Source organism: Phlebotomus argentipes, unplaced genomic scaffold (genome assembly GCF_947086385.1).
Source record: "Phlebotomus argentipes unplaced genomic scaffold, Phlebotomus argentipes genome assembly contig_2, whole genome shotgun sequence".
NCBI classification, from domain to species: domain Eukaryota; kingdom Metazoa; phylum Arthropoda; class Insecta; order Diptera; family Psychodidae; genus Phlebotomus; species Phlebotomus argentipes.
Window position 1 is genome coordinate 5,027,058 of NW_026776162.1, and position 13,110 is coordinate 5,040,167.

At 38.0% G+C, this 13,110-nt stretch overlaps 2 protein-coding genes across 11 annotated transcripts in view; one reads left to right on the top strand and one right to left on the bottom strand.

Moving 5' to 3' along the window:
- LOC132265075 (uncharacterized) overlaps positions 1-13,110 on the bottom strand; it is a 61,787-nt gene that overhangs the window by 39,605 nt on the left and 9,072 nt on the right. The window lies entirely within an intron of this gene.
- LOC132265076 (uncharacterized) overlaps positions 1-13,110 on the top strand; it is a 40,092-nt gene that overhangs the window by 22,216 nt on the left and 4,766 nt on the right. For all 10 annotated transcript variants that reach the window (XM_059765536.1, XM_059765538.1, XM_059765539.1 and 7 more), the window contains exons 3-5: positions 9,893-11,693; positions 12,559-12,734; positions 12,932-13,097. In XM_059765536.1, coding sequence (XP_059621519.1) covers positions 11,155-11,693; positions 12,559-12,734; positions 12,932-13,097 — 881 coding nt within the window. In that variant the 5' untranslated portion in view covers positions 9,893-11,154. The remainder of the gene's footprint in view (positions 1-9,892; positions 11,694-12,558; positions 12,735-12,931; positions 13,098-13,110) is intronic.

A 13,110-nucleotide genomic window follows, 5' to 3' on the forward strand; every position in this document is an offset into this window, starting at 1 on the left:
CCATCATGGACAGAGCATAAAAAGCTGTGTGAGGTTTTTACAACGTTTTATCTTCTACACAGAGTATAATGTTGGATATAATGTTATATAGAAGAACATTTTAATTAATTTCAATTTACAAAACCAACACTAATAGAGGACAAGAATCTCTTGCATTAAGCAGAAGGTTAATATTTGCCATTTATCTTCATGAGGTTGTGTTTAAAAATCAATAATTTCTCTGTAGAAAATTTATCAATCAACTCAAATTAACACGCAATATGTATGATAATTATTCTCGCATTGTTCTAATAACTTCTCTTCATTGCTCCTAATTTGCATTCAATTTTCAGCCATTTCAACGATAATCCATGGTATGAATACACAAGTGAAAAGTTTTATCACACAAAATGCTTTTTAAAGCTCAAAAGTGTCTTAAACTCCAACCCCAGCACGTTTCGTGAGCACAAAATGCATTTCATTGGTCTGTGGTGGCTCTATTTATATTTCAGTACATGCTTTTGAAAGAATTGTAATAGTTTCCCCTGGCTGTAGAATCATTTTTAATAGTTACATGACTACATAAGAGCTTCCACTGCCAGCCGCTTATACACATTTCACTAATGGCTTTTGGCTCCCCCGACAATTTCATAAAAGCGACGCTTTTTTATGCCTGCCTCGAGAGCACTGTGTGTTCGTGCCTCTTTTTATCGCTAATTTGAAATGCCCGGCAATATTTAATTAAGTGCCGGATTTCATTTTAATGTTCCGTATATGAAGATGAATATTAAAAAGTCACCAGACGACCAACTATTTACCCGAGAAAATTACCGTGCAAATTGAGTTGTAGTGGAGAATCTAATATCATTAAAGCTCATAGCACTTTGGCAGACAAATTTATCGAACATAACACATAGTCCTTTTTTGCTCTTTCCAAATCGATTGTCTGGAGAATCAAGTGGAACACGAAAAAGCGATAGTTGCAGGAGAAAGAACAGAGACAATGAGAAGAAGAAAAACAACTCCAGTAGCGAAGAAGTACGACAAAAAGGATGTGTAATATGGAAAAAGCGAGAGACTTTTTCCGTCCTTAACTCTTGTTTTTTTACGATTATTGACTGAGATTGAAAATAACTTCCCTCCCCAAGACAATGTCGGAAATTGCGATGGCATCAACCGTCAGCGACACAAACTTTGCCTTTTGCATCGTACCAGTTCAGCCATAGATTGGACTTTGCCTGAAATATGATAAATTACTATTTTCACTGATGCTGCACTCAATAAAAAAAAAACTTTATACCATATTGTAACTTGGAAATAAGAAACTGTGTGGTGCAAATGACAGAAATATAGTGGAATTTTATGTAGAGAAAATACACTTAATATGTTTCGCCAAGCGCACATTTTTTCCCTTTATTTTATTATACATAATGTAAATAATGTCCCCGCGGGCTTGCACAGCTTAATCATGACCATAAACAAAGGCAAGAGATAATTGTTGAGAAGCTAATCTCATGCAATATCGCAATTATTCTGGATTACCAAACAGTAACATTACTCATCAGTCCATCAAATTCCCACATGAAAAGATTTATTTGCCATAAACTCCATGCCATAGTCACTCAGTTCTTGTGGCTGTATATCGACTTTTTAGCCTGAATTCCAGGCGAAAATTCCACTTTTAGGTGACTTCGATGTGAATAGTTGCCCAGAGAGAGAGAGAGAAAGAGGGCTAATATGCATATGTATATTTGAAAACATTAAATTGCAAATGGAATTGCAGACTTTTCTGCCTGCAAACCAGGTGCCTTCGTGGTGAAATGACTATGGAAAAGTGTACACAATGGATTTCCGTGCTCGGATGACTGTATAGAGAATGTTACCACTTTGGCTGAGGAGGTATTTTTTGAACTCGTTGACTGGATTATGGTTCTTTGAAATGCAAAAGTCATGGCACTTCGCTAAAGTTCACATACAATTGCCCCGCTCCCTATCTCTTAATCATACATTATGTTACATTCAAGAGGAAGAAGAAGGAAAAAAATACGGTAGATTGTGATAAAGTCTGGTATGTTGTGTAGTACAGTAATGACACCCTCCGGGCAATTGTGAGTGTACGTATAGTAAAAAATAGGTCAGACTTTGCAATTGCACTGCCGCTGTGCCGTGTCGCTGTGTGGCTGAGCAGTTGAGGGAAAACCACCACCTTCTTAGTAATCCATTGCATGCTTAATACCCATATTTGCAATTCTGCCGGTCAGAGTTCACTACACCCTCTCAGACAGTCATTAATTCTTCTGGCCCAGTATAGAGCAATACATAAATCACTCCACGGCGTTGTGCATGTGATACGGGCACTCATATATTGCCGTTTAGTGTCAATCCATCTGCAGCGATTGCAGCTGATGATGCCAGGTAAATCTCTGATGACAATTTATTCACTTCAGCCTATACGCCTCGGATGCATTAAGTATAAATCTCATTCACACTCGTGTTTCATGCATATTTACTCCAACATGGTGCCCATGGTGCCCAATTACTCTTCAGCTGCCCCCCTTTTGTTCAACTTCCCCACTGGCACTATGCCATTGATCTATTGGCAGTGTGTGCTCAACACCCCAATTGCTCCCAATGTATATAAAATATACACAAGGGAACATTTCACAAGATAGCAGTGAAAACGCTCACAAATTAATTCTCAATTTTCTTACCGGACGATCGGGGTGGTTTTCGCGCAATAAATTATCCCATAGCGTGTAAACAGGTATTCATGATAAAATTTTCATGAGTGCATACATAGCGATAGAAAGTTTTGGCGCCCCTCCCGGAAGATTTTCCTAAATAATCCCGCCACCTACGCCACGGGAGCTCCGTGTAGAATGCTAATTGGCCCGAATGAGCTATAATGCGATAAGTAAGAAAGTTTAGCGGCACAGAATTTTATATCTCCTGCAAATATACCATCACGCTGTGAATAATTAATCCGAAATCTTAAGTAATTGCGTCAAGAGTTGGGCGACTTTTGAGAAACTGGCGTCCTCATAGCCCAGCTGTGTTAATTACATTGCGATGTTTTGATGTAATAACTTCAAATTTCAAGCTAATTAAGCCTTGAGTTTGACCTTTTATCGGACGATCCTCATCATTTTCAGCGAGAGAAAACCCTCAAATGACCGGGGATTATACAATTATGTATCATACTAAAAATAGGTATTATTGATTAAATCCCAGGTGTATTGAATTTGTCAGAAGTTCAGCCCGCATAAGCCAGAGTAAAGCGCTTATCTGTCTCTTTTTCCGATGACACTCCCTGATTGTGTCCCATTCCACAGAGATTCCCTCTAATTTTTGCCCTTCACCAATTTCCTCATCTATAATTCTTATCTTAGCCCTTGAACTATGGTTGCACAGAAAAAGGCCAGAAAACATGACGAATTGCGTGAAAACAAAACGGAGGAGTGTCACAGCGACAGCAATGAAGAAAGAGAGGAACAATGAAAAAGCAATGGAGAAAAATGGCATTTCATATTTCCATATATACAAAATCTCTCGTCTTGACTTAAGGGAAAAGATGAGTTTCAGCATCTCCGTGTCAACTGGCGCGCCCCTGCAGGCGGTATCGCGGGTGGATGTTTGTATAAATCAGTGAAAATCATCATAAAACCTCAAACTCTGGAAAATTTGTCTGCACAGTGACTTTTTATGCGTGCCTTCGCCCATGTTTCGCCATCGAGGTTTAGCTCGAGCGCCAAAACAGCGTACTAATCCAATTCCTCGTTGATTTATTGTATCAATCTTTCTGCGACACAATTTCATTCATTCACTTGTTTACTGTCTTTAGACGCGCTTTGTTCGTCGAAACATTTTCTTTTGCCATGGCTGTAAATACATAGGATGGCTTCGACACTCCCTCAGAACACAAAGCATCAGCCAGTGAGAATAGGGGTTGAAACGACAGAGCATCGGGGCTCTTTTTTGATGACTTCTTGTGTGACCACATTATTGGGCGGAACATTCCCCAAATGGAGATCAATGAATAGTAATTTTATTCATGACGTATTTCCAAACTCACATTTATTTTCATTTTATACGACACCCAACGTCACATATGATGTGAATATGTAAATGCCATTTTCGTAATACGCCTCTCTCTCTCTCTATGTACAATATTATCAATTTGGTCCCCATGCGAATTCAACTTGTGTAAAATCTTCCTCAATGCAAAGTATTTCCCAAGAATGAGACACTCTTCTCTACTATCGTAATGGATATCGTATTGGAAAACTTTCGCCAATGGTATTATTATCTACGTGGTGTGTGTGTGTTTGTGTTTATGGCGAGGTGTACATAAAAACATATATCTTGGGGGTGCAAATAAACCAAAATCACGTCACTGAGACGCCAGACTATTCATATGTCTGTATTTCATTCTTCTTCTCGTGTCTCTGACGAATAAATTTACTGCTTGGGTCGTTTGTAAAAGGAAAAAGAGCAAAGTTCATTGATTACTCAAAGCCACTGCAAGCTTTTTCCGCTTCTCCTGAACTTCTCTCGGCACACGAAGTTGTCTGATATTAGGGCAAAGCCGTGATCCACGATAGAAAGTAATGCTGATTAAATTATTCTCCTCCATACACTTTACTCACTTTCTCTATGTTTCACGGCTTATAATCGCTTGAAGAAATGAAAAATTGTGGAAAAACCGAGCTAAGAAGGTGGAAAATCACCTCGTGTGTTTCCATTCGGATCTTTCTTTCTTTCTTTCTTTTTTTTTAATAAAACATTATTATGGCCTCTCTTCACGCTCTTGTAGCGCAAAATCTAAATAAACAGTAAATAATGTTTTTATAACACTTGAGATTTGCCTCGAGCAGCATCAACCTACATTTAAATTGAGAAGAATCCTGTGTATGATTATTTATTTATGCATCATCACAACTCTGCACTCGCTATATTTTCTCCTGCTCCTTTTCACTGTTGCCATAACAAACTACATATGTATACGTATTACACCCCCACGAAGGAGGTCACCCAAATACAACCTCCTCGCTGTGTTTATTTGCCCAAGCCATAGAATAGGAAATTTTAATTTTCATATTCAAACAATAATTCCACACATAATTTCGGAAAATGGAAAGAAATTTACTTTTAGTATGCATTTTCCACCAACATTACAAGCATCCAAGGGCGAAAAACATTTCGATATCAGTGTAAAATCACTCCCAAATGGGCACTTTATTAAATTGGTCAATTTTGTGTTTTGTACCAAAAATATCCATTGTGATGGTGTGTGATTTTTTCGTATGTATATTCTGGTGTAACAGACCAAATGCACACAGGAAATGCGATGCATAGACAATTGCATGCTTATGCTTGTAGCACAGAAAATAAAACGCTATAAACTAAAGTGGAGGCTTTTATCTTTCAGCGAGAGAAAGAGCTTTCACAGCGTATATGCCATTTTAAATGCTATTACTTATTCTTTCAATTATGACCTTTCATCGTGCCTTGACTTTTCTAGCCCTTTTTTGCCCCAAGGCGGAAGAATAGCTTCTGTAATTACCACTCTTAACAATACTAATACTCTCCAGCAAGACATCCTCGAGACTACAAAGACACGGCAAAGTGTCATGGCGAAAAAAAGAGCGCGAAGAATGTCATAGAGTATCCTCTTGCCGTTAGATCTAAACTCTAGCGTCAGCACTAATTGTATTGTGGCTCCCAAGATGCTTTTTCACTCAGCTTGTGGCACTCAACACTTGCAGAATGATAACTTATCTCTATCGTGAATATACTGTGAAAAAGGCAAAGGGATTTCTTCACTTGGCAAATCACTCCTCTCAGATGCTCAAAGAGGATATCATGTCTGTGACTCACTCAACTGAAATCCTAATGAAAGAACAAATTCTCTGCGGTTCGCCACATCCCTTGAATATTTGCCAATAGAGAGACATTCAATCCCACGAGATGCGGAGGAAGATCAACCCCCACAGTTTCGCAATATAATCTCGCACTCTGTCCAATTTTCCCTTGATTTTTTCCCACAATTCCAATTTTCATAATATATTATCCGAATGGCATCTTATGTGCGCATGCTACATCTAAGATGGAGCAATTCTTCAAGGAGGGAAAATGTGCAAATTACAAGTCATTGTCCGTTTATTGCTTTCTGTTCCTTACTACCCCATATTAGCCTGCAGCATAAAAGTCACGCTCAACTTGAGATAACCCCGTGAATTCTTTTGTTAGACAGAAAAGGGGACTTTTCCTCCAATATAATAAACCGTTCCACCATTAAATCTCTGCGACCTCCATTCATATAAATTTTATCCAATTGTTGATCCATTCTGCTAGAAAATTCCCAATTATCTGGTTGTTGGCCATAACATGTGATGAAATGGTATTTAATAGTAATCTTTTTCACAGTTTCATAAAATTATTCATGTGATAAAATGTAATTTATGGCAATTTTCATCAATTTCAGAAACTTTGTATTAAAAGTCCATTTTCATTTTATGGAAAACACATCATGTGTCCATTAACAAAACCATAATAATGATGTTTCAATCCAATATTATTAAAATTCCCCTAAAGCTATTATTGCTCATATAGTTTCACTTTAAACATAAAAATTACAAACATTCACTGCCCAATATAACACACACAGACACAAGCGAATTTCACAAAGAACTTAATCCTATTTCAAACCAGTCAGAAATACATGAATCACTCAAAAACACGGCAGGATAATTTTAGCAAAATGATTTGAATAAAAACACATCAATATGGATGAAGGTAATAATTAATGTATGAGAAAATTACTTTACCGTAACTCGAAGGCGCAATTTCTCCGTTCCTTCACCAGAACAACAAAATTAGCAATGTTAAGGATATACGGGAGGATTTTAAATGCTTCCACTCTTGTTATTTTTGTAATTTTTAATGGAAATTCCCTCCACTTTGCATTAATGGCATGGACCGCGGAAAACCAACAGTGTGGCGTTTTTAGTTGAATTACCCAAAAAATTACTCACAGGATATAACACAAATTCTAATGGCAACACAGAACAGGCCCACAAATGTATAGCTTAGCCAAAATTGCAATTGTGGTTTCAATTACAAGTCTGTCTAATGTTCACCCTTGACACGACAATATCTTATACATTTATACAGAATCCTTAGTGTGATTTTTCCCATTTCCACGTTCGTATTCAGAGTGACACAGAGTTTATTTTGCAGTTTACAGGGTGTTTTTTGCTATAGTCAATTGATTTTTATTTTCAACACAATTGACCTATATTTATGGGAAAAATAAGCATGCATTACACCACAAATTACTAACTTTCGTGGGAAGTGAAGTGCGGAAATTACTTCCACCACTGATTACAATTAAATTAAAAAGTATGCTCCAATGGCTTCCAACTTCCATGGCGCTCACCTAAAAGCTCAGTAGCATCGGAAAGAGCTGAACCAAAGTTCACTTCGCAGCGCTCAACCACGGAAAAAAAGTGTCATGAGCAGACTGAAACGCCGTGAAAAGGATCTCTTTAGACACAGTATTATTTTAATTAAATTCCACACTTTAGCACTCTAGCAGAAAATTTCCAATTGATTTTCAATGTTTAATTGAAACTCAAATCACTGAATTAAACATAATCTCGCTATTGTTTTACACGCTGGTTTAAAGGGAAACTTTTTATTCATCTGTGACAATGAATATTGGACCTTCTCACTGTGCACATTACATCTTTACATTTAGTGCCGAGAAGAAGGACACAAAAAACATGGTGGTTTTCCCGAAAATAAAGTTATCTTACGTGAAATTGGTTGGGACAACTTTTCTAATTACTCTGTCGGTATTATGTCTCTTTTTTCGTCCCTAATATTGCCTTGTCACTCGGGTCTCTCCCAAACTTCATTTATTTTCATCACACATTTTATCCCACAGAGACACTAATTCAGCTGAATAATGAATTATGAAATCACAACAGACATTATGTATATGCAAACTTGCTAATCACTCATGGCAGCCTCATTGTGTTCATGTACAAATAGACATAATTCAATCAGGGAAAAAATATCACACATAGTTTGTTGGCCCAGGTTCTGTACATTGACAATACATTACGAGAAGAAATAAGCAACTTTTCACATAAACGTAGAATTCAATATAAAATATTGATATAAATAATTTATGAGGGATTCACGGCGTGGTTGGAATAAAAATTAATTCTGTAGCATTTTTTCCAGTTTCACCATTGTCTTCGGCACGGGTTTATCCGTGTCCTTTGAGAGTCACCATTAATATGTAGGAACACGTTCCATTTGTGGATAAGGGAAAATCTGCTCTTGTACCTGATACGGACGCTTTTTTTTTTTTAGAGAATTCATACCCACATAATATCACAAAACTCAATAATATGCTTTCCATTTCCCCTATGTGTGTCCTTTTGCTCATATCGAAAGGGTTTCACTATATCAATATTAACTCTGTGTGCGATCTGCCTCAGACCATATTTAAGCACTATTCTCGGTTGGTGTGTTTGCCGCAGAAAATGTTCGATTTTCCATCAACATTACCAACATTCAACCATCTCAGCGAATTTACAGTCATCAAACGTGAGGCAGGAGAATTTTCAATGTGACTTTCACAAGGCATCCTCCCTCGAGACGTTTCCTCACACCTCATGTCCTTATAAATATTTTGTACACCGTTTGCACTATTTTCACTTCGTCCTGGGGAAGGACATCATTCTATCTGATCGACCACTTTTGTCGTATGTCGTTTGCCCAGTGGAATAATTTTGTGGGGACAGAATAAAAAAACACAACTGCAGCGAAAACATGACTAGAATCCGGACCTTTTTCATGAAATATTGCATACATTATTTACAGCAATGTGTGTAATACATAAGCCAACATACCTATACAGTTCAAACTAATTTTAGCACAACAAACACCATGTCATGAAAAACCGTCGCTGCGCTCGACGATAGGGTGAATTCCATTTACTAAATATCCGATAATCAATGAATCATCATTGCAACTCTCCGATGCTCCACATATCCCAATAAATCAGACTTCCACTCACTATTTACTATCAAATATGATTGAATAAATTCCACACAGACCAAATATCGGCCCCAATATGTCAACAACATTTTAAATTGGATATTTTTTCAGTCCTCTACATTGAATAATCAAGAGATATGACATACTATGGCTTTTAATATAGGAAAATACGAATCGATTTGCTTTGCATAACTGCCGAATAATGCATTCATTTTTTACACATTTATATCCTACACGAAATGTGAAGTGCCGAGACTGCATGCACAGTTTTCCCACAATATTTTTATTATCATTTCGAATGTAAAAATTTTATATTCAGTTGGTGAATGTAATATAATGGTCTTAACGAGAAATATGCAATTTAAAAATCAGATCAAGAGTAAGATTGATTTAACAATTTCATCTGCTATGAATCCAATTGTATGTGCGGGAAAAAGTATCTCAACACTTGCACAATTGTCAAGTACCCAAGTTTGCTTTACAAAACTCATTTGGATTATATTCCTTCACATAGCCAGGAAAATCACTCGAGCGTTTTAGTAAATATGAAGCATATTCTCTATATAGCAAATTACTCAAAAACTTTAATAATTAATTACAAGTAACTTTGCTGGCTAATTTGATAGAACGTGAAACTTTCGAACCGTGCGCTCTCAAAATATACATTCACATTGCATTGGACACTTGAGATCCATCAGGAGAACTGAGAGGAAAGAAAGTATATTATCTTGATAGTTGCATTATATAGCTGCAATGTAATTTCTTTGGAACTTATACAATATACAATATCATGACTTTGAAGTCCTCACTCTTACAGAATTTATTCCTTGTCTCTTTACAGACATTATCCACGAGAATGGCGACACTGTACACCGAGCGGAGCTCCGTGAGAATTTTCACAGATAAGCTCATGTGGAGCAGAATGAAAAGTTGAATATGTGTGGCGAGATAAGCGTCTCATCTCATGAGATGATTTCAAAATCAAATCACAAGATAATGCCATGGATGAGATATTCTAATGTATCTGCAGCAGCGTCAAATCTGCGTTGTGCAATAAATTAAGGCCAAAAGATCAAGGATATAACGGAGACAAGAAGCAAGAGTCAACATTGTGCGCAATTATTATTCAATGAGATACACATCATAATTCATCCTTCATTCACAGCAGCTTTCTCCATCATTGTCATCCACTGGTGAACAAGATCCGGATGCCAACATATTTATAACAAACGTGCTGTTACACAGGATTAAATGTGTGTGTGTGTGAGTCATAAATAAAGCGGAGGACTGGGACAATGGTGCAGTGTAGATATTCTTAAAAGAGTAAAGGTGTTCGACTGTAAAAAATAATTCAGCACATCGCGAGATACAGAAGTGAGAAGAGGAATTGTGTGAAAATGTCAAGTGTCTTTAAGCGCATCATCCATTAAATTCTCACCCAACCACCCCAAATTGCTGTGGTGTAAATAGCAACAGCAATAGTGGGATTGCTGACGGGTTGAAGGCCTTTTTGTTTTTTTTTTAATATGCGGTGGATGCTGAGAAAATGTCATGGTATGGTTAATGTGTAAATAAAAGCAAAAGAAAAGCAGCGCGAACGAAAAGTGGCAGAGAGGGCGAGAGGCACAGAGATATATGAGCAATGGCGAACAGTGCGGAAGGAAAAATAAACGGAAGAAGATGTCATAAATTTATACATTGGACTTGTGGGTGAATAGCTTCATGGCTGAATTAATATTTTCAACAACAATAGACAAGGATATAAAGATCGAGGACCGCATCTGTGAGATAGCATCATTAATTCAACAACAATACAGCAACACACTATACGCTTCCGCTCCCGGATACGATATATTGCAACTGTTGATAATATGAAAATTATAAATTAATACCCAATTTGGTGCGCCTCTTGCCAGTGACATAAAAATAAATGTGAATGGCATCACGTAGGGAGTGAGAGAGGACGAAGCTGAGGCATTTGTAACGGAAGCATCCTGTGTGAGAATCGTTGTTCGTGTGGTGAGAAAGAAAAACGCGACTAGATATCCGGATACAATCGTATTATGCCAAGGTGCTGGTGCAATAAAAAGAAACCTACGGGCTATGTTTGTGATGCTGTCAGTCCGTACATCTACCGTTTGTGAACGGCAGGCCGAGACGGGCTCTAACGCACTTGACACCACAAAATACAACATCAACAGCTGTAGCAACAATAAGAACAGCAATAGCGGCACCATCGGCAGCACAAGTAGCATCAAAAACAATAACATACAGGAATATCAAACGACAGCAATCAATAATATCCTCAATATCAATAGTCATCAGGCTGTATTTGAAAAGCATCTCACAAAATCATCGTCGGCCACACCACTCCACAAGGACGACATTATCCTGAAGCCCAGCCTTACGCTCCCCGAAATCGGACCACCCGCCACCGCTCATCAAGTGAGATCGAATCTTGTATTGACGGAACTGAACAACTTCAAGCAGGCTCAGGCGACCCAGGGGCCTGTGGCCACCATACTGAACGACCTCAGCCCCGTGCCAGCACCAGCCAGAATCAAGAATAAAACGGGCACCCAGTTGAGCCCTATGACCCTCAAGGGGCTGCAGACCAACACGCCGGACGCAAAGGCCATGCGGTGAGTGGATATGTATCACAGCCCAATCCCAACCACCATCCCTGCACCCCACTTTGTCAGCCAGTCCACTCTCAATCACGACACACGCCGCCTATCTCCCATCACAATTCATTCATTTAATACGCACACAAGTGACCCCACCCATATTGGCCAATATAGATAGCAATTCTCGCAAGGCAATGACTTTGTCAAAGTTTCGGCATAAGGAGATTTTTGCCTCTTTGTCAAGTGCTTAACCCAAAAGTTCCCAGAGAATCACTGAACACAAATATGTAAAATACTTTCTCTCGAATGTTTCACACTTATTAAATCTCGGCGGTTCGTCAGGAAGTTCATGTTTCTCACTAAAGTTTCGTCTGAAAGTTTCCAGTTTAGTCACACAATGAAACATGTTATTTATCACATATATCTTGTTATAAAGCAGCTAGTTTGCTTTTAGTATGTCAAACTTAAGTGAAACTTATTAATTTGTTATCAATTTATCTAATTGAAATATTGATTAAAGTCTCTAAACAATATCATGACGATCCTTTTGATAATTCTGTCACAATTTCTTCATTTCCATTTACTTCCCCCAAATCCAAATCTCTGGGTAATAAAATTCAATTCATTAGAATAGCACGGAAAATGGTAACGAATTTCGCGTCAGTGTGAAAAGCGACATTGCAATATGACGCATTCTGCATTGCATACTTCAATAAATACTATAAATTGCCCTAAAATCATACGCGGAAATTTTCGCAAGCGGCACTTTGCATTCTTGCACCTGACCTTTCGACATAGTTCACCCGGAATTACAAACTTTCCCATCCCAATTAAATATCACACATGCTATTTACATATGAAATGCTCTTAAAATCTGCAGGTACTACAGACTGTGGATCTACACATGCAACGCAGTGCTCCTGATGGCGGTTATTGTATTCTGTGGCGTTGCCGGAAAAGTCCTCCTAGCTGACTACAAGCGTCTCTTGGTGCATGGCTTGAATCTAGGACAACCGAGTTTTGTGTACGCTTACTTCGCTCTGCTGGTGCAATCAGGTTAAAAAGTTTATTCATTAACTCCGCTGCCAAGAATATTTATAAACAAAAAGTGCTAAATTGCAATTAATATCAACACCCAACATTGCAAGTGAATCAACAGCCACGAGACATACGATCTTGTGTGGCATCTCTCGAGTTTCACATTAATCTGTATATATTATATTGTGTACAATGTTTATGGGTGTTGTTTTCAGGTTTTCTACAATTAGTTGGATGCCTCGGTGCCTTAAGACTCTCGGAGAAACTACTAAACGCTTACTGGTTGCTCCTTCTCGTGTTGCTAATTGGAGATGCCATCCTCGGTATATTTTGGATGTTCAAGTTCGAGAGAGTCATGACTGAGTTGCAACCAATGTTAAGGTAATACGCAATG